The sequence below is a fragment of the Augochlora pura genome, chromosome 6 (assembly GCF_028453695.1).
Source record: "Augochlora pura isolate Apur16 chromosome 6, APUR_v2.2.1, whole genome shotgun sequence".
NCBI lineage: Eukaryota > Metazoa > Arthropoda > Insecta > Hymenoptera > Halictidae > Augochlora > Augochlora pura.
The window spans coordinates 20,440,882-20,459,400 of record NC_135777.1 but is presented as its reverse complement, the minus strand read 5'-3'; the positions used below and the strand labels follow the sequence as shown (position 1 = coordinate 20,459,400).

At 45.8% G+C, this 18,519-nt stretch overlaps 1 protein-coding gene and 1 pseudogene across 1 annotated transcript in view; one reads left to right on the top strand and one right to left on the bottom strand.

The window, feature by feature from the left end:
• The window catches only part of LOC144471004 (uncharacterized), a 7,189-nt gene extending 7,094 nt beyond the window's left edge, over positions 1 to 95 (bottom strand). The window contains exon 1 of the mRNA XM_078182640.1: positions 62 to 95. Within this exon, the coding sequence (XP_078038766.1) occupies positions 62 to 95 (34 nt within the window). The remainder of the gene's footprint in view (positions 1 to 61) is intronic.
• Positions 96 to 11,905: 11,810 nt separating this feature from the next.
• LOC144471001 (serine/threonine-protein kinase meng-po pseudogene) overlaps positions 11,906 to 18,519 on the top strand; it is an 8,212-nt pseudogene continuing 1,598 nt past the window's right edge.

Genomic DNA, 18,519 nt, shown 5'->3' with positions numbered 1-18,519 from the left:
CGTGTATTTATTATAAACGCGCAAGCAGTAAATTGCCAAGAAAAGCACATTTATGTCTGACGTGATTGTAGACCCTGAAGTATAAAGTGAGTCATTATAACGCCTCTGCTAGTTCCAATGTTCAATTATTGTACTGGATCATCCCAGAAGTTGCGCAAATATTTCGTCTTTTCCTTACTGAAACCGTAACGTGACTAATGTATATTCTTCTATAACAATGACAAGATTAAATTTATTTTAACTGAGTATGATTTCTATTATAGCATATGGTTAACCAGTTAGCTACTTTTAACGAGTCATGAAGAAATGATGAGTAGTTAGTTTTATGTAGAGTGGGTAGTTACCACGAGTATATTAGTCATGCGAAAAAGATAGTTACAATTTGTCGTCTAAACCGCAATTTCAGTGAAATCTAAAAGATATTCTTTGAATCCATGTAGGCATATTTTTTAGGTACACGCTTTTCAAAGAAGTTGCAACAGTTAACTGGTTAAAAAAAGAAACTTATTTAAAAACTTCTCATACATACATTTTTACAATATCGGCAACTGCGACTATACTCGCGTCAGTCTCAAACATGTGACTCTTACAGAAACGATATCATTTCTCTAATCATCAAGTTTCCTCTAAAATCCCGTCATCCCACGCCACGTATAAAAAAAGATATGAATAAACCCAGTCGACGAGATTCTTCTACCATGCATTCGAAGGAATCTCCCGCGCTACCATACCGAGATTTGTCATCGCGTCTTAAAGCACGTGACCAAACAGATTTCCTCGAAAAAGCCACGTTTTCTTCTGCTGCTTGAAAAATTCGATCCCGCGCATCTGTTCGATAAGAAAAGCCAGAGGTTCGAGCCCGATTACTTTCTCGGACCGGTATCCCCCTGTTAAACGAACCGAGGATGTTTCAGCCCGGTGGCCCAGTTTAAACGAGAGCGGATCGGATTCTGCGACGACACGGTAAATTGATTTCCAGATCTCTCGATTAGTCAGAAATAGACCGGAGTGCGCGGGTAATCCGGAGTCGGAGACCGGGCAAAAAAATTTCATTAGCCAGTAATTTCACCGGGGAAGACGAGTTTCCCCGGCGGAGAGCGCTGACATTACAGGAAAGGTCGTCCACTCGAAAGGCAGAGAGTGAGTGAGTGAGTGAGTGAGTGAGAGAAAGAGAGAAAGAGAGTGGCCGCGTGTCTTCGGATTTCATTCGCGCCGATGTCGCGAAATGCCAACGACTCGCCTGTAATAAGTAAGCAAAATGACCGTCGCGCTGACCGCCTAATGAATTAATTACCGAGGCGCGTCAAGTGTGTAGGCGTTCGGAGCAAATATCGTAACATCTAAACGTCTCCATCTTTAAGAAGAGCACAAATACACATTAATTCTTAGAAAAACGTTCTATTACGTAAAATAAATCAAGATCGCGATGCGAACAATTCTAGCAGTTCGTATAACCGCGCGCAGTCGTAGATAAAATTAAATATCGATGGTGCTCAAAGAACAAAGCCGAGTTTTTATACACCGACGATAAACAAGCGAAATGACCGATGCGCTAACCGCCTAATGAATTAATTACCCGGTCGCGTCGACGCGAACTGCGCCTCGCGAGAGCTCGCGCACACGTTCTCTGGTTTATCGTCGATTGCGTACTACGACTGTGATAACGTTGATCGTTGTGCCATCGAGAATGCAAACTCCAATCGCGGGGAAAAAAAAAAAGCTGGCCGCCACGATAAACGTATATATTGTGTCGCGGTTTATGTAGAACGCAATATTACGCGCGCCTCGCGCGGATTATCGGCGCCCCGACGCGCGCACGATGGGTCTCGTCGATTTTTACGATCGCTCGACCCGTTTTATCGTCGTCCTGCGAGGATCGAGTTAAACGGCGCTCGGCGCGTGTAATGCCAGAAATGGGTATGGGAACGATGTCAAACGATTTTCTGATTCATGCGCGACCCTTATGGCGAGAATATGTAGCGGCGATGGACCAATGGTCGTCGAGCCTAAAAAGTGTGGATACTCGATGGAGCTTTATTTATTTATTTAACTAACGGAAGAATGCTTTGAAGCGAGCATTACGAAGTCATTCCGCAGACAAATAAAAGTTTTACAATAACTTTAAAGGCGAATGTCTAATTCAACCGGTCTTTGTATTTTTTATTTTAAAAGTGTTGAATTTGCGAGACTATTTCTTACAAATACAAAAGCCAAGTGGAAAACATTTGTATACAATTTCTAATCTTTGAATGTATATTAAATAAACCACCATAATCACTAAAACCATATTTATCAATCGCAGATATCTTCATTTTTTTAAATAAATTTAGTGATTCGAAAATAATATACAGATATCCTTAAATTCTCTTATACGTTGATTGTTTCAAATTTCGCCTGCCTATTCATGCGATAAATGCATAAAATACACAGTCTAATGATCACTTGCACCGAACAATGCAGAGCAGTACGATGGTTTAAATGATCAATCCTCCGACAGGAAGTTAGAGCCTCGCCAGAACAATCGATCGGTTATTTAAGAGTGGTTCTTGGCAGAGAAAAATGGTTTCGTTCGAACGCCAAGCGGGGAAACACTTTTATGCGCGATTGTAGTGGCTTAGACACAAAGTCCAACGATTCGGATCGATCTCGCCGGGATGAAAATGAATCCAAAATCAGCCGTCCCATATAATGGCCCGGCTAGAGAGCCAAGAATAATATTTCCCCGAGCCATCAGAAACGCAGTAAAAGCGTCCGATTCTCCGATCGTTAGACTGCAATGAGAGACATTCCGCTGATCGGAAATTGGAGCGGAGCTCTGTGCATCTTTCCAGAAGTAATGGAACGAAAAAGCATTATGCCACGACGTGAGCATAGATCATTGTGTATGCACTGGAATCCGAGTACGCGAGCATTTCTCGAAGAGGGAGAGAGAGAGAAAGAGAGAGGATAGTATTTGCGGGATTGAAACGCGTTCGTTTCCTTTGTGTTCGAACTGGAAGAGTGCAACGCACCTAATTGCCGCGGTTCGACTCTTCCTAGTCGCAAGCTGCTTCGTGCAATCCCATAAATAGCTTCAAAATAAGGTGAGCAACCTCGTGAAACGTATCCGCGTGGGACCGGCCATCAAAACAACTTGTAACTTTAATCGAAACTTTCTCCGGTGTCTTGTAAACTTATGGCCTTGAGTGGAAGCGCTGCTAAACGTGTTCAACAGAAATTGAAAAATAATGTTAGGAATTGCTGTGTGCTAGTTGAACGCAAGATTTTGCAAATTGGAGGTTTGAAAGGCATCGTGATTCTTGATAAAGAATACTTTTGTTTATGTTTCACTTTCTGTTCGGCCATTCTATTATGAAAGTTCCTAACAGTTGCAGTCACTTTTTAATAGACAATTAGATTTTTTCACTCAGTGCCAGGGTACATTAAATGAACGATTTTAAAGAATCAATATTTTACGTGTCAACCTTATACAAATTTTCGAATAACGAAAGATAGTTTGTAAAAATTATATTAAATTTTTATTGAAAATTAGGCCTTATGAAATTAACATTATGATATAATTCTCAATATAATTATGACTTTGTTTTGAAAAGTAAAGAACATATAATAACGTATGTATTATTCAAAGTTCCAAAGTGACTAGTCAAAGCGAACCTAGCCTTCCATTCACAGACTCTGAAGGTCCCATACAGGTGTATTCATAACACAGCACACAAAATGGTATATAAGACACGCTGAGACAGACTGAATAAAAAAGCATTAGTAAACATAGGTCGAAAGGTCAACTGTTTCTGAAACATAAACATTACTGTTTGCTAGCATTATGATTGATTCACTTGCTTCCATCGCAAGCGATAGTTCACTTCAGCGTTTAGACATCGAATTCTGACTGTCTTCATTCTATTGTTGACAATAGATTTCATTGAGAATCGGCCATTATTACACAGTTACATCGATATTATCCAGTTATTATTAATCATGAAGATAGCAAACAAAAATGTTTATATCTCGGAAACGCTTGACCTTTCAGCCTATATTTACTAAGGCTTTTTTACTCGATACAGTGTGTACTATATAGTATATAACTATCGAATGCTTTTTTTAACACCATGTGAGGTAATAGAAGAATACAAGTAAGTAATATAGAAGATAATTTTGAAAAATTTATTAGAAAAATCCAAAAGTCATTACTGGTCATTTCCAATTAAAATGCTTAATTAAAAGCAGACGAAGTTATGTAACTTTTGTTCCTTGAAATCGACGTATAAAATTTTCATTTGATCATGACACAGCGTCTAGGTTAAAAAATCGAAATTTTTGCATATGAACTGAATTCAATATCCAAAGGTAGCAAATCATAATTTTTTCTCTCTCTCTCTCTCCCTTCTAAAATCTAAAAAGCGTGTCAACAAAATTCGTAAGTCTCAAGACCTCTTACCAAACGGCTTTTGCCCCTTCCCCCCTAGGTAGTTAAATCCTTCAAGAAAACTACCCCCATTCTTTAAGACGACAGTATGGCCTCGGGTCGCCCGTCGTACCTAAAGATCCCTAACTTTTCAAACATGTGTCAATGTGTGCATCCCGAACGAACAGGAGTTTCGTGTTGCTGGCCACCATCTGGAGTTTGTCCGTTGACGGAACTACGCCTCGGAACAACCACGTCGAACCCCTGTCTCTATCATAAATTAACTGAAAGCGGAGAGTACATACTAACGTCGGACTATCGGTCTTAGAGTTTCCTTAAAAGCAAGCTGACGCCGGCGTGTACGAAAATTTCTCCGAAACACGAAACTTCAAGAACACAACTTCGAGGGATTTTCCGTCTATTGTGCGGCGCCGAGGCGAAGGTGGGAAAAAGCGACGATTGCGCAACAACGGTTACTGTCGCGGAAACGTTGTTTCTCAATCGTTCGAAGGGGGAAGAGACGTTTGCGGCACGAACACGGGTCCCGTCGAGTTTCGATTTCAGAGACGATAACCCACGGTAATGCGCAACGTAAACGCACGGGGAACGGGTGCGTAACAGGTAGCGGTCGCGTACCGTTAACCAGCAGATTCCTCGAGGCTTCGACACGCGGAAACTCTGCGGGTCGGCGAGGGTGGTGGGGTTACTCTCTCGCCTCGGACCTCAGGGCTAATTAGCGGGGCGATTAGAAGCCTCCGAGCGGGTGCGGCCGGCGACCAAGTGCACGCGTGCATTCCGCGATAACCGAGGTGCGAAAATGCGGGAGGGGAGCGCGGAACAAGGACGTTCGAGACGTGGCGACTCTGTAATCTGCACGATAGTGTACCCAGGCCGCGCCGTTTTTAGTCGTCCAGCACTCTTTTTTTCCGGCCGCCTCCTTCCGTCGCTTTGACCCCTTTCTCTGCGGACGGTAAACGAACGTGACGTAACGAGGCATTAACATTTCAGTGGTTCGTTAACCTGCCGATCGAAGCGCCGAGGACCCCTTTTCTGCTTTTGTCCCGTTCACATGGACGGCCGATTGTCCTTGCGTCCACTTCCGGTCAAGTGGCTACCCGTAGTTCCCGAGGATTCGTCTACCGGCGTAATTAACTTGCGGACTGACACCCCAGAGGGTCCAGCAGAATCAATGTTATTTGCTGAATTTCACCAATAATCGATCACAGTGGTCACTCTCAGTTCGCTGAGTCGAGCGAGAATCTTAACTATTTAATAATTCCCTATTTTTTCTAAACGAAACAAAATACTACTATTCATACCGTTCATGTCTATTAATTATTCAATGCATATTCTATGTTAACAAAGAACAGCCTCCTTCGACGGAACAAAACTACGTCCCTGAAGCACTCGTGTTCGAAATATTTCAGAGGCTCGCGAGTACTTGCTACGGAACGGACAGTTTTCGGTGAATCGTGTCCCGAGGAGGCAAGAACCGGTTCCGCGTCTCGTTAAATATTAATGCGATTAATTACCCACACGGAAGACCAAGCACGGAACATTCTGTAACCCATTGCCCGAGGAGCCCAGTCATCGGACGACCTTAGCATTGAAATATTCGCGGACCCGTGAGCCGCTCCGTAAAACTTGTTCGTTGCTCGGATACAACCGATATCATTTCGCTTCGTGCCTCCCGGCCGTGCACTCGGGCCTTCGTGTCTCGATTTGCATCCTTTCCAGCGGCGCGGACTGTTAAAGCGCCATTTCGACGGCAAACTCTTGGACACGGTTTATTTATGCGGAGCCAGGCACGCTAGGAACGGAACCACCGTTTTTGCGAGCGCGCAAATAAAACAGACCGGCATTTCAATGATAATGAATTAGACTTGGAAATAAAGCGACGTAATTGTGCCATTCAGAAGGCATGCTTCAACCGTGGCGCGGCGGAGGCGAGGTTCGGCCCGCGTTTTTCGATACCTCTGCCCCTGGCTACTTTGTGCCAGTTTCCGTGGCACGCGGGCGCGGTGCGGCGAATATTTTCATCGACGCGGCGACTTTGTTTTAGAACACTGTTAACGCGGTTACTGGAAAACATTGAAACGGTCGGCTTACCAGAATGCAAGCACGGAACATTCGATATTTGTCCCCGTTTGATTATGCGCCTTCTAATCAGCTAATTTTTCTTGCCGAGGCATTACATTCTTTGTGGAAAATTTACCGTCTGCGGTGAAATTTAATTTACGATTCACCTCCTGTAATTCCTTTTTAACGCAGACAGAATATGGAAAGTCTGACTAATACTGTGAGGATAAATGTTGGCATATTGATGGCAACTTCCCTATAAGTCTTCGAAAAGAATACATTTTCCAAATTGCCATGTCCTTAATCATTCGAGGTTCGTTTCTCTTGCGGCTACGTTACCAATGAACGCGCCGAGAACCATCGCATGACAGCCTCTGCTCATCAACATTTCTCTCTCGACGGATCATTCCGCATAAATTAATAAATCAAACAACTACTGGCTATTCTAATCTAGCTATCGTGAGAAACCATTGAATCTTGGGAAAGTTCGCTCGTCTATTTGTCTATCGCAAGCACCCCAAGGTCGTGTTAGGTTATGTACCCGTAAGAAATAAATATGGCGGAAGCTGTCTTACAAGAACGAAGGATCTTTTCCTGTTGTCGTAGCTTGGTGTTCCGAACGATTCGCAATCGTGTCATCTGGTTCCGGACCGAGCACATCGAAAATCGCACGGGGTAAGTTCGGAATGTTTATAAACGAATCACGTATCAGCCGATAGTTAAAGACCTGTCAGTGGCACGCGCGACACTCGCTAAAATTCCGAGTGCCTCGCAGATACGTCGAATACAAGCATACAGCGTGTCCACTCTCGTGTATAAACCGATCATTATCTCTTAAAGTTTTATAGCCGTGAACAAAACGCTCGTACGGAGGTTGCGCGGCGCGAGGTGGCAGATATTTTCATGCCGTCGTTCCAAGAGATGCAACGGGCAATTTTCAGGTACTAAATGAAACTAAATATGGACTCGATACATTGTGAAATACGCACTTGTGCCGTCTAGGTTGGGTCATCGAGCGCCGCGTGTGGAGCTATCAATGGCCAAACTTCTTATTCAAAACATTCACAACCGACGAGCTCGCATTGTATTCAGAATGAATAGGGTAGTGGAGCTGGAACCGTTGAGATGGCCGTGCGCTCGTGTTTTAATTGTTTATTTCTGAATGACAAAATTTAACATGCCTTATTCGATAAACACAAAGTTTATTAGGCCCAAAACGAAACCAAAGACACGGCAATCGGTTACTCCGCAGTAACTGCTTCCAGCACGCTAGAAAATAATATTTGCTCTCTCGTATCGCGTAACATCCTTGCAAACATTTTACCGTATTCAGATAGCTTTAAGAAGCAGCGTTTCATTCACACTTGAGCACGAACACACGCACACAGTATGACCACCTGAAAGAAAGGAGAGGAAGAACCCAGCGGAATCAAGAAAATCTGACGGTCGATTTACGTGCAGGAATACCGCAAGGCGCAGAGTAGAGATCGGTGAAAAGCGAGTAAGAGAGAGAAAGATAGGGAGCATCGCAAGAGAGGGAGGGTGAGCGAGCAAGAGAGAGAGAGAGAGAGAGAGAGAGAGAGAGTGAGAAAGAGATGGACAGAGTGGGAGTGGATACACAAAGAAGACAGGAAGAGAAACGTCAGGAGCCATTTTTACAGGAGAGTCCACTAAAACCGTTGGAATCGAATTGGAGATGATTCGACTTACCGGTTACCCCGCTAGACAGACGAATCCAGCGAGCAGCTGATTTTCCCTCCCGTCCGATCGACTGTCATTTGTGACACAGGTTCATACGCGTGCCCGTACGCCGCGACGATTGATGCCGCGGCACCTGGGACCGTTGCTCGGCCGATTTTCTGGTCGGCGTGTGCTATTTCTTTCCCGGCGCACGAAAACGGCACTGGACCGTCGGCAAGGACGGACGGCAGCTGCAAACAAACTTTCCGACGGCGACCACGAACCACGTCGGACCGCCGTTGATTGCCACTCTCGCGCACGCACTCACGGCAATGGGATGTATGTTTACACGGCACCGCACTGTCTCTTTCTCGCACACCCGTTCGTCGACACGGTGCTCTTCCTCCACAGAGGGACTCTTCGGCACCCTTCTTGGGCTGGATCTCTTACCAAGCGTTTCCTCTCCTCTGGTTCGGTACCCCGCCCACCCGCGAACCCTCTGACCCCTTCGATCCGGTCGCAAGAGGAAAAGGAAGATTTTCCCTGCTCCTTCCTCGACGGACTGCCCCGACACACTTCTAGCTTCTTCTCGCTCCTGCCGTGTTCCGTTCCTCTGCCCCCCCTCTCGCTCGCTCTGTTTCTCTCTCTCTCTCTCTCTCTCTCTCACTAGTTCTAGAACACTATCCCCGTTTGTCGCTCTCTAACCCCCAGGTCGTCTATCTCGCTTCGACTCGTCCCGCAGCTCGTCTCGCACCGTCCCTCGGCTAGGCCCCGTTCGTCCGTCCTCGTCTCGTCCTCTTCCAACACCGCGTACCACGGACCCACCGACCGATCGCTCGCGACCGGTGCTCGTACACTTGCCGAATCGTATTTTCTTTGCAGACGATCAGATAAAAACCGACGGACACCGCGAGCGTCGACGACAGACGCGCTCGCGACACCGTGACACGGGAAAGCTGGGGAAACGGACTCAACGGACTCGAGCTGCCAGCTACCTGCGCCGCCGCCAACGACGACACCGTGGCGCCATCTGCGACCGCGTGCCGGGCACTACCGACGACAGGAAGCCGCGCGAAATTTGAATTTGTTTAACGTTGCTTTCGGCCCGCCGTGATTTGCTCGATATTTTTAGACGGTTATTAGGAAATCTATAGCTGGCATTTATAGGAGTGTGGAATACGTAGCTTCGAAGGGTGAATTATGTGGGCTTACGATGTAAGATGGGCTGCCAGAGAAGGAAAAATGGGGAGAAGGATAGTGCAGTATAGAGGTGAAAAGAACTGACACAGAAAAGAATTCAAAGGAAGAAGAGATATAATTAGATATGTAAATGATGTTAGCTAAAGGAATAGAATTTAAATATTTGAGCGTAGGAAATGAATAATATGAAATGCATAAGACTGAATGTGACGAATGAATGAAAGAGTGGAAGGTGAAATAATAATTTTGTATGCACAAGATGGCAGACATGTTTGTTTTACATGTAATTTTTCGAAAAATGATGCAACAGCTATATCGATTTATATTGGGTATATAAAGAGAAATATATTGTTTGAAGAAAATAATTTAAAAATTTATATAGGATCAAGTTTTAGAGTTTTCTTCAAACTGAAGCAATGGATAGCATAACTATTCATATATTAAAATGTTATGCCGTATGTTTTATATTCGTTGAGCTTTTTATAATCAGTTAAAATAGGGACCATCAGATACGACGGACGAAATCGCAGGGTTATCGACAGAGGTTCAAGGAATTTTTGCACAGATCTAGTTTGCGAATTGTATACTCCGCTGGTATAATTCGGGACGATATGATAACACAGACAAGGTATATAAATAGATTTAACATCTCAGTTTTCATTGCCCTCAGTTGACTTCTATGCAGATACCAATCTTGCAAACTGCATTGAACCGCTTCTTTAGAGACCCCTTCTCCCTTGAAATAAAAGTTTAATTAATTGAAACATTTCATTGATCCGTCTTTTAAAACAAGAATAGGCAGTACCAATTGTATCTATTTTTTTTATTGAAAAAATTAAAGATGTGATAGTAAAGGGAGCGATCATCAGCATCACTGGTAAAAGAAGTTATTATACATATTAAAAAGCTGAAAACTATCTATGTATCAGTGAAAGATCGATAAGAAAATTCTTTCAAAGAAACTGTATATTTCATATTTAAAAAATTTTTTAATTTTTTAATTTTTATATTTTATATTACAAGGACTAAATTTTCGCAAGGATGAAATCATAATCTATCTACAAATTCCAATGAGAAGGCATAATAAATCATCTTTTTGAAACTCTTCAATTTACCATTAATCTCTTATGTACGTTTTTAGTATGCTATCCGAATTATTTTCAAATCAAAAGTCGATCTATTGTAAAGTACATTCTTTTTACCGTTTCAATTCTATTTCAGTGTATAGTGTTTCAGCTGGCCGTCGTCCGTGCGACGAGGGCGCTAAAATCAGTGCCGAGTATCCACTAGATACTACAGTTAAATTCGAAGGCACAAGTTCCCATAAAATATTTTGTTTATTCGCTATCTCGTCTGTGAATACATATTAAATCTATTTCTACAGCTTATCCGCAATGTTAAATTTATCCCTATACCACGACCATGATTTTATTCACGATGCAACGTCTGCGTGTATGATAATACATTCCACGGTATAGTCGGTTCTGCCAAGTTCTGACAGAGGTCAGTAGCAGACAGGATGAATCAATCGTGGGAGAATTTTAAACAGCGTGCCGGGCTTTCATTAATTCTTTAACTAATATAAGAGACTCTTTAATAGGTGAATAATTCGATATTTTAAGAATTATATAGAACAGTCAAAAGCATATAACGATATAACCGTGATGAGTCAGACTCCGAATAATCATAGAAAAGTGACGAATTATAACCCGAACAATAAACAATTTCTACTGTCAATGACGATTCGCAAAACTATAAGTTCACCGAAATTCGGCTATACAAATTCCACGAACGCCACGCAATTCGCTCAAATATTTTCGCGAGTCAGACAGCTCCCACCGAACTGATATAGATCTGAAATACAATAAACGCGTCCACAACAGCTATGCAACAGAACGTAAATTATAAATACATGTCGCACATCGGATCCACGGAGAAACATTTCTGCACAATTCGGACACCGTGAAATCCATTCCCCGTGGAAACGGGTTCCTCAACCGAAAGACTAAAGATACCATAATCAGCAGAAATTTTTCCATCGCGGCGAGCCCAACTTTTCGCATTACTCTTCGTCAGGCCTGATTACCCTAACTTTCCCAAATAAATGCGCGAAGGTCCGCAAATCGGATATTATATCGCGCTAATTACAATAAATCACTGTCGGCCGAAACAGCGGCGAAGAAGTTCAATTAAGAGATTCGTTTCGCTTGTCTCCTCCTCGCGAGACCCGTCCCGGCCCCATTATCTTCCCAAGCCCCGGTTTCCCGAGTGAAAATAACTCGCGAATTACTCATCGTTCCCATAAAACACGCCGAATGCTCATCGCGCCGGCGACGCAGACGTATAAATTTGCCGGCGGGGAGGGAGCCGCGAGACGAGCCGCGTCCGACGCGGCGGATCCGCGGAAAAATGCGAGGCTGTCCGACGCGACGATCGGCGAACGTTCCACGCTCGAAAACATGCGAAACGCGCGTTCCCCTAGCGATCGCGACGGACGCGACGTGGATCGTCCGCGTCGAGGCGTTAGCGCGCGCGGCCAAGCCGGCTCGGCGCCAAAATCAGCTCGCCAGTAGCGCTTTCCGGTCGGTGTTTTATAAATACTGCAGACATTCGAAGAGTGCAGCGAACACGGGAGTCGCGGTGAAATCACAAATCCCGGCGGACACAGACGCAGGCTCGTCGAGCAAGTCCCTCGATCCGATCGACGAACTATCACGCTTCTATTCGGCCGCGATCCGCTCGCTAAACGCTCGCGATTCGCTCGCGGTGTCTGTCTTCCGAACCGCTTTGACATTTCCGATGGATTAATTGTGGCACAAACGAATTCTTGGAACGGAGTGCCAGTGAAGTGCGCGAGTGAGTGCTAGAGAATCGGAGGAGGACTCTTGTGAATCGCAGTATGATCCGAGGATAGTGATCAATGCGTGCTGTGATAGTGCGCCAGCTTGTGTGATTCCGTGCCGAAACTGTTTCCACAACCGAAAAGAAGCGTAACACTGTACTCCTTGGTAAGATTCGAATTTTCTTTGTCTACAGATCCAGTCGATTATATTCCTAAAAGCAGCGCTCGACGCTGCTCCGAAAAACTCCACCGTAACTTATGGCCCCCATGATTGAAACTGGAACGGGGCTCGACGGGTTAAAATAGAATTTTTCATTCTTCGCAGGGAAATCTGGTACTATTTAGTAAATTCTCGTCGTCGGAACGGTCTACGATGTCGAACCTCGGAGAAAGGAGACCGATATAGTCGCCGCAATTTGGCGAATGAAGCGGTCCGTCTGCGAGTGTGTCGCGTACGTACGTGTACGTGTACGCCGGCCGAGATTTGCGGCGTTTCGTTGTCCAACTTGCGCAACAATTATCGCAATTCGAAAATACGGGGCATAGCTGTTTAGAGAAGAAACAACCGTGTACGTGGAATTACGCGGAGGCCGGCTCATTTATTTCGAGGGATAATACACAACCACGAATTATGTCCAGGAACCTGTAACGCTATTTTCGTCCGCGGCACGTGTACCCCGGAATAACAACCGTCATTCCCGAATTGCCGTTGAAGCACTGTAACCCAGATCCGCTATAATTAAAAGTTCTACGCTAAAAGTCCATTAACCCTTCGATCGACTAGGTGGCGGCCCTTCGCCGCGCGAAGTCCTGTTAAAACCGACGCTTCGTCCCGGATAACTAGCTAACATACGCTGCCGCGCCGTCTCCTTCCGCGCTCGTTATTAAAATCCTTTTGCTCGACGGACACGCGCGACGACTCGTCTCCGCGGGAGCGTTCTCTCGAAAAATTGTTCGCACTCTTTGCATTTCTTTCATGTCTCCGGCTTTTCGCTCGCGTTTCCCTTGAACGCGTATCGATGCTTCTCCCATCTCGCCGCATGAATGTTTCATGCGGCCGCCATGTTTCGCATCGCGAGACCACGTTCTCCATCGGAAGTAGCCGAACATCAAACGTCGGGGCCGATTCTTTTCAGCAGCAGCGGCGGCGCGATACGACCCGCCGCCAAATGTATCTATCCACTCCCCGGCCGAAGTAGTTGTTTTCCGCCAAGGTTCTCCACGGGCGGCGGAGAAACGTCGTTTTTACCAAACATTTCTCGCTCGGTCATCGACGACGGGATTCGCGGAGTGCTCGTCGCGAGCTTTGCAACTCGACGGGGAACGCGCGTTGCCTGCCCGCGACCGGCACAAAGGGCGCATTATCCAAAACTTACTCTACACCCCGCTTTGCGGAAACGCGAGCACGAGATCGCGGTTTAAATGGTTTTCGACAAACTTTGCCTGCCGTCGCGCGGCCGACCCGCGCCCGCCTTGGCAAACGCTTTAATTCCCGACAGGATTCTGTTGTTAGAAAACGACGCGGGCGGTGTGCCCGTCCAAAATTCTCCTATCCGTCGGCGCGGGCACCGTTTCGCGAGCTTTGGCAAATCCTCAGCAACAGAGAGACAAGCTGTGCACCGTGCCGAGAGAACGAGTGCCGCGCGTTTATTTGCACCGAAAGTCCGCCTTTGGACACTTCTCGCGCCGGTAGTTTTAGAACTGTTGCGTTGAACCGAGAAGTATTCAAATCGTGAGTCGCGCTTGAAGGATTGAAAAGCGTCCGATTCGATTCGCCAGGTGTTCAACGATACAGGAACCTATAGTTTATACAAATATAAAATCTAGAAACATATTCCTAACCATTTCTGTTCGATACATAGTCTATAACAGGAACCTACAGTCTACAAAAATATAAAATCTAGAAAAATATTGACAACCATTTCTGTTCGATATAGAGTCTATAACAGGAACCTACAGTCTACAAAAATATAAAATCTAGAAAAATATTGACGACCACTTCTGTTCGATATATGATTTATTTCATACAGAAGTTGCGAAGATATGTTGCAGGATAAAAAATGTCTGCTGCACAAAAAGTTTCGGAAAGCGTTGGAGAACTTGTAAAAATGTTTGGTAAAACGTTTCGCAACGGTGCAGAAAGGGCCGTGTTTGTCTTGTTCCGAGCAGGGTGCCGGGGAATGTGGAGCAGCGCAGCTGTAGAGGACCGTTCTTTTCCGGTAATGGAACGGCCAGATCAATGTAACGGAGTCACTTTCAATCTGTTCAGGGCAGAGTTCGACAGAGCGTCCACCGCGAAATGACAGAATGTGAGCCTCGCGGTCTCAGCGTCAACCACACCGGATTGTTAAACGTCATCCCGACTTTTGGCTTCCATTCGTGCCCGTGGCGCAGGACCGACGACCGGCCGTCAGAATGAGCTTAATGAAGAAAGCCATCGGCGGCTCCATTCACAGGATACGAGAGTTCGAGCTCGAGAAGGTAACTCGATTCCCGGGTCGTGTCTTCGCCACACGACCGCCGTTTCATCGCCGTTCGTTAGCCCACACCACACACACCCCCCTAACGCGATTCTTTCGATTGGCCGGATCGAATAAATCCGATAAAACTTCCTTACGGTAACACGAACGATTATAGCACCGTTCTGACATTTTATCGGTCGCTCTCGCCGGACCTCCATCCCCGGTCCGATCCGTCACCGTCGACCTGTAAATTCACCGAGTCCCGAAATAAATACCCGACATTCTCCTCGAGGCTTTATGCACGGTCGTGCAAGAGCATTGTCTCGACAATGGTGGTCCTTCGCGCACGCGGCCTCGATTTTTTTCTGCACCCGATGATTCAGCCAGCGAAAGACTTTCGAAACAAGGGATCGCTCGGTCGGCCGGTTGGACATCCCATCGATCGTCGTAAATCCTTAAATCATCCATCGACGGACGGATAACGGAGCAACGGGACAACGTTTCCAGGCGGTGCTCGTCAGGATCCCGAAATAGTGATCGTACGTGGTGCATTTACATCGTGCGCGACCGGCAATCCTCCTCCTCCTTCTCTTCTCTTCTCTTCTCTGGCAATAAACCAACTTTCGCCCGATGCCCACTTTATGACAATGCGCGATGCGATTGTAACCTTTAACACTTCGGCGAAGTTGTACGCGCGGAGCTGGTTCGCGGCCGAGCGTGTAATAAAGCAATCTCTGGGCCGGAGCGCGTGTTCCCATTGTTCCAAAGGACAGGCTGTAAATCCTCTTCTCGAGGGGGTTTCGAAAGTCTCTGGAAAATCGGGGACAGCGCGCGCGCGCGCCTCGGCCGGTAACCCTTTCGCGCCTCTATTTTCTGCCTTCGATCCGTGACATTATGCCACCGGCGACGCCAGCTGCGCCGGAACCTTCGCGACCGTGGTGCCGCTCGGACGTATCTTCCGGGGGCCATTGCTACTTACCGATATATACCATTAGTTTGACGCACCGAGTGATTTACGAGGGGAGGAAATAGCGGGGACGTTTCGGGCTTCTCGCTCGCCGACGGTTTTTCGGATTTAGTTGTTTTGCCGCGCGAGGCTTTCGCCTGTCCCGGGGCGGAGCGTTCGACTGTTCACGAGTCTTTAAGTAATTTACGGCGCGGATTACGTTTTAAATTATAGGCACGCTCGGTTTTATCTAGTTTCGACGATCTGTTTTGATCGAGAACGTCTTCGAAAGCAAATACACCCGGGTAAAGTAAACTGTGCCTAAGACTCCCTCGAATAACACGCTATACAGCTTGGGATTCGGAACTCTAGCGAGATAATATGCTCGGTGAAAATATTTTTAGTTCCATTCAGTTTTGTCTATTTTTGATCCACGGAAGCAAATATATTTATCGAGATCAGTATATCTTCGTGAAAAAAGAAACGAGTTGTTTAGTCTACGAAACGCGCATGTAAATGATGAAGCATCACAATGCCATGATTGATCTGCAACGTGTAGCCAATAGGCGGACACCGTGCCGGTACGCTTGTAGTCCAGCAATCCAAACCCTGAAAAATCGAACAAACGTTTCGAGTAAATGTTAGATCGAACCTACAACAAATATCCACGTTATGAAATCGAAATGCAATATTGTATTAAATATCGTCGACCATCGAGAGGGTAATCCATAGAGATCGACGAACAAAGAAAATTAGAATGTTAAAATTATATTAAAAATTAGAACAGACTTTCCTATAGAAGATAGAATGAGAATCGATATTTTTTAAAATTCTTTGAATTCTTTCTATCGCGGTAAAAGTATGGAACCCTGATTGCCAGGACGGCCAATTATTTTGTCGCGAACCGACGCCACACGTAAGAGCCCACTGTCGCTCGCTCGACTAGGTTCGCCGGCGAAAGGTGCAAGTATTACATCAAACTTCCACGAAGTTCAGTCAACTTCAGTTACTCGGCAGAATATACACCGGAAGAGTCCGTAAGACAAAACGCTTCGAGACCAAACTTCCCCCGGCGAACTGTACCGAAGTTTCTGGGCAACTGCCGACAATTCGCAATCCCGTCGCGTCCCGCGAGCCTAACCGCGTGCCCCACAGTTTCTCAAACCGTACCGCCTCGGGCGTTTCGCGCACGAATTGGGACGTTGCCGCTCGTCACGCTCATTTATTCATCGAATCCGCGGATCGACGGAGAACCCGGAAACGTCTTCGGCTTGCGAAACCATCCCCCCCACTGAACGATTCAGATTATTTTAAATATTGTAATCTTGCTAGATTTATACTAAAATTCTCACAGAGCTCGCAAAAATATTACAAAATATTTCATATACAAAGTAAGAAATAACAAGGAGTATTTGCATATATTTCTAACAAGATAAATAATAATAGGAAATAATATAACTTAGGCAATATAGATTCTTTTATAGTCGTAGATTATAAATGTTGAGGAACGTCAAACTGTGACGTCACATTTAAGATAAATTAGAAGAGACAAATATAGAAATATCGAACGGCAACTGTATGCCTAATGAAACTTAAATTATTCAAACCAATCACGATAACATTGGAGGTTACAGTGTCAAATTAAATATCTTTTTTTATTAGTACAATCCTGGACGAGTTAAATAATTGAATATCTTTGATCGTTTCATTTGTTTCACTGGAAAAATAAAGGTAAACTGTTTAGCCCGACGTGCTAAACGTCACGAAATAATACCTTTTGCAATTTTAATGTTATCAGTGTTTTCTAAGTGGGGAAATACGCAATACCTTATCATTCTACGTTGAGATTTATCCGACTTATAAAATCGTAATCTTTACGGCGGAACTGCAGAGTACGTTATTACGATCGAATTACGATCCAATAAAGTTCTGCTATCTCGAGTATCTGAAGTATTGTACTCTACTTCGCTGAAGTAAAAGTGTACTAAAAGGAGAAGAGTAAATCGTGTCCGATAAAAATTGCAAAAACAAATATTTCAAAAATATAGCACGAGAATGAGATGCGTTGGAGTTCGGTATAATGTGTCGTCTAAAACTCAGCAGAAATTAATATCGCAAGATCGTGGCGCTGATTGGGAATGCAGAAGAGGCGACGCTCATTTAGCGCGTTGATCACCGTTGATTCGAAGCGACGCCCGCGTTAATGAACGACGCCGATCGAACGATCCCCGCGATTAGTATTTCGCGGAGTCACCCCCGAATAAATCATGTTAGGGCACGGGGGTTTGTCCCGTCGATCTTTCGTCGTGTCCGTATCGAAGCGCCCGCCGCGACGCGACACGAAGCGACGCGACACGAAGCGACGCGACACGACGCGACGGAACGCCTTCGTGAGTGGAATTAAAAATAGATGGTCGCGACGGACATAGTCCACTCCCGACGTTCTCTCCGCTCTCCTCCGGCTTTTCGCCGTCCCCCGCGCCCACCCCTCGGCAAACCGAATCGATTCGGGGGAAGTTGCAGCTGTTCCGCGGGTACTCGGCCGCGCGCGTCCCCCCCTCTTCGATCTGGTCCCCGCGGTTCCCGAGCACCAGCTGAGCCGCACACACTTTCTTTCTGCCGAACAGGTGAATCTGATCGACGAGTTCGATATCCTGCAAATCGTCGGCGAAGGATGGTTCGGCAAGATCCTGCTGACCGAGCACCGCAGCACCCAGACCGAGATGGTGCTGAAGGCCCTGCCGAAGGCGTACACCGGCATCACGGACTTCTTTCGCGAGTTCCATTACGGGCTGCACCTGGCCGCTCACAGAAACATCATCACCACCTACGACGTCGCGTTCGAGACCGCCGGGTTCTACGTGTTCAGCCAGGAATACGCGCCGCTCGGTGAGGACGCGATCTT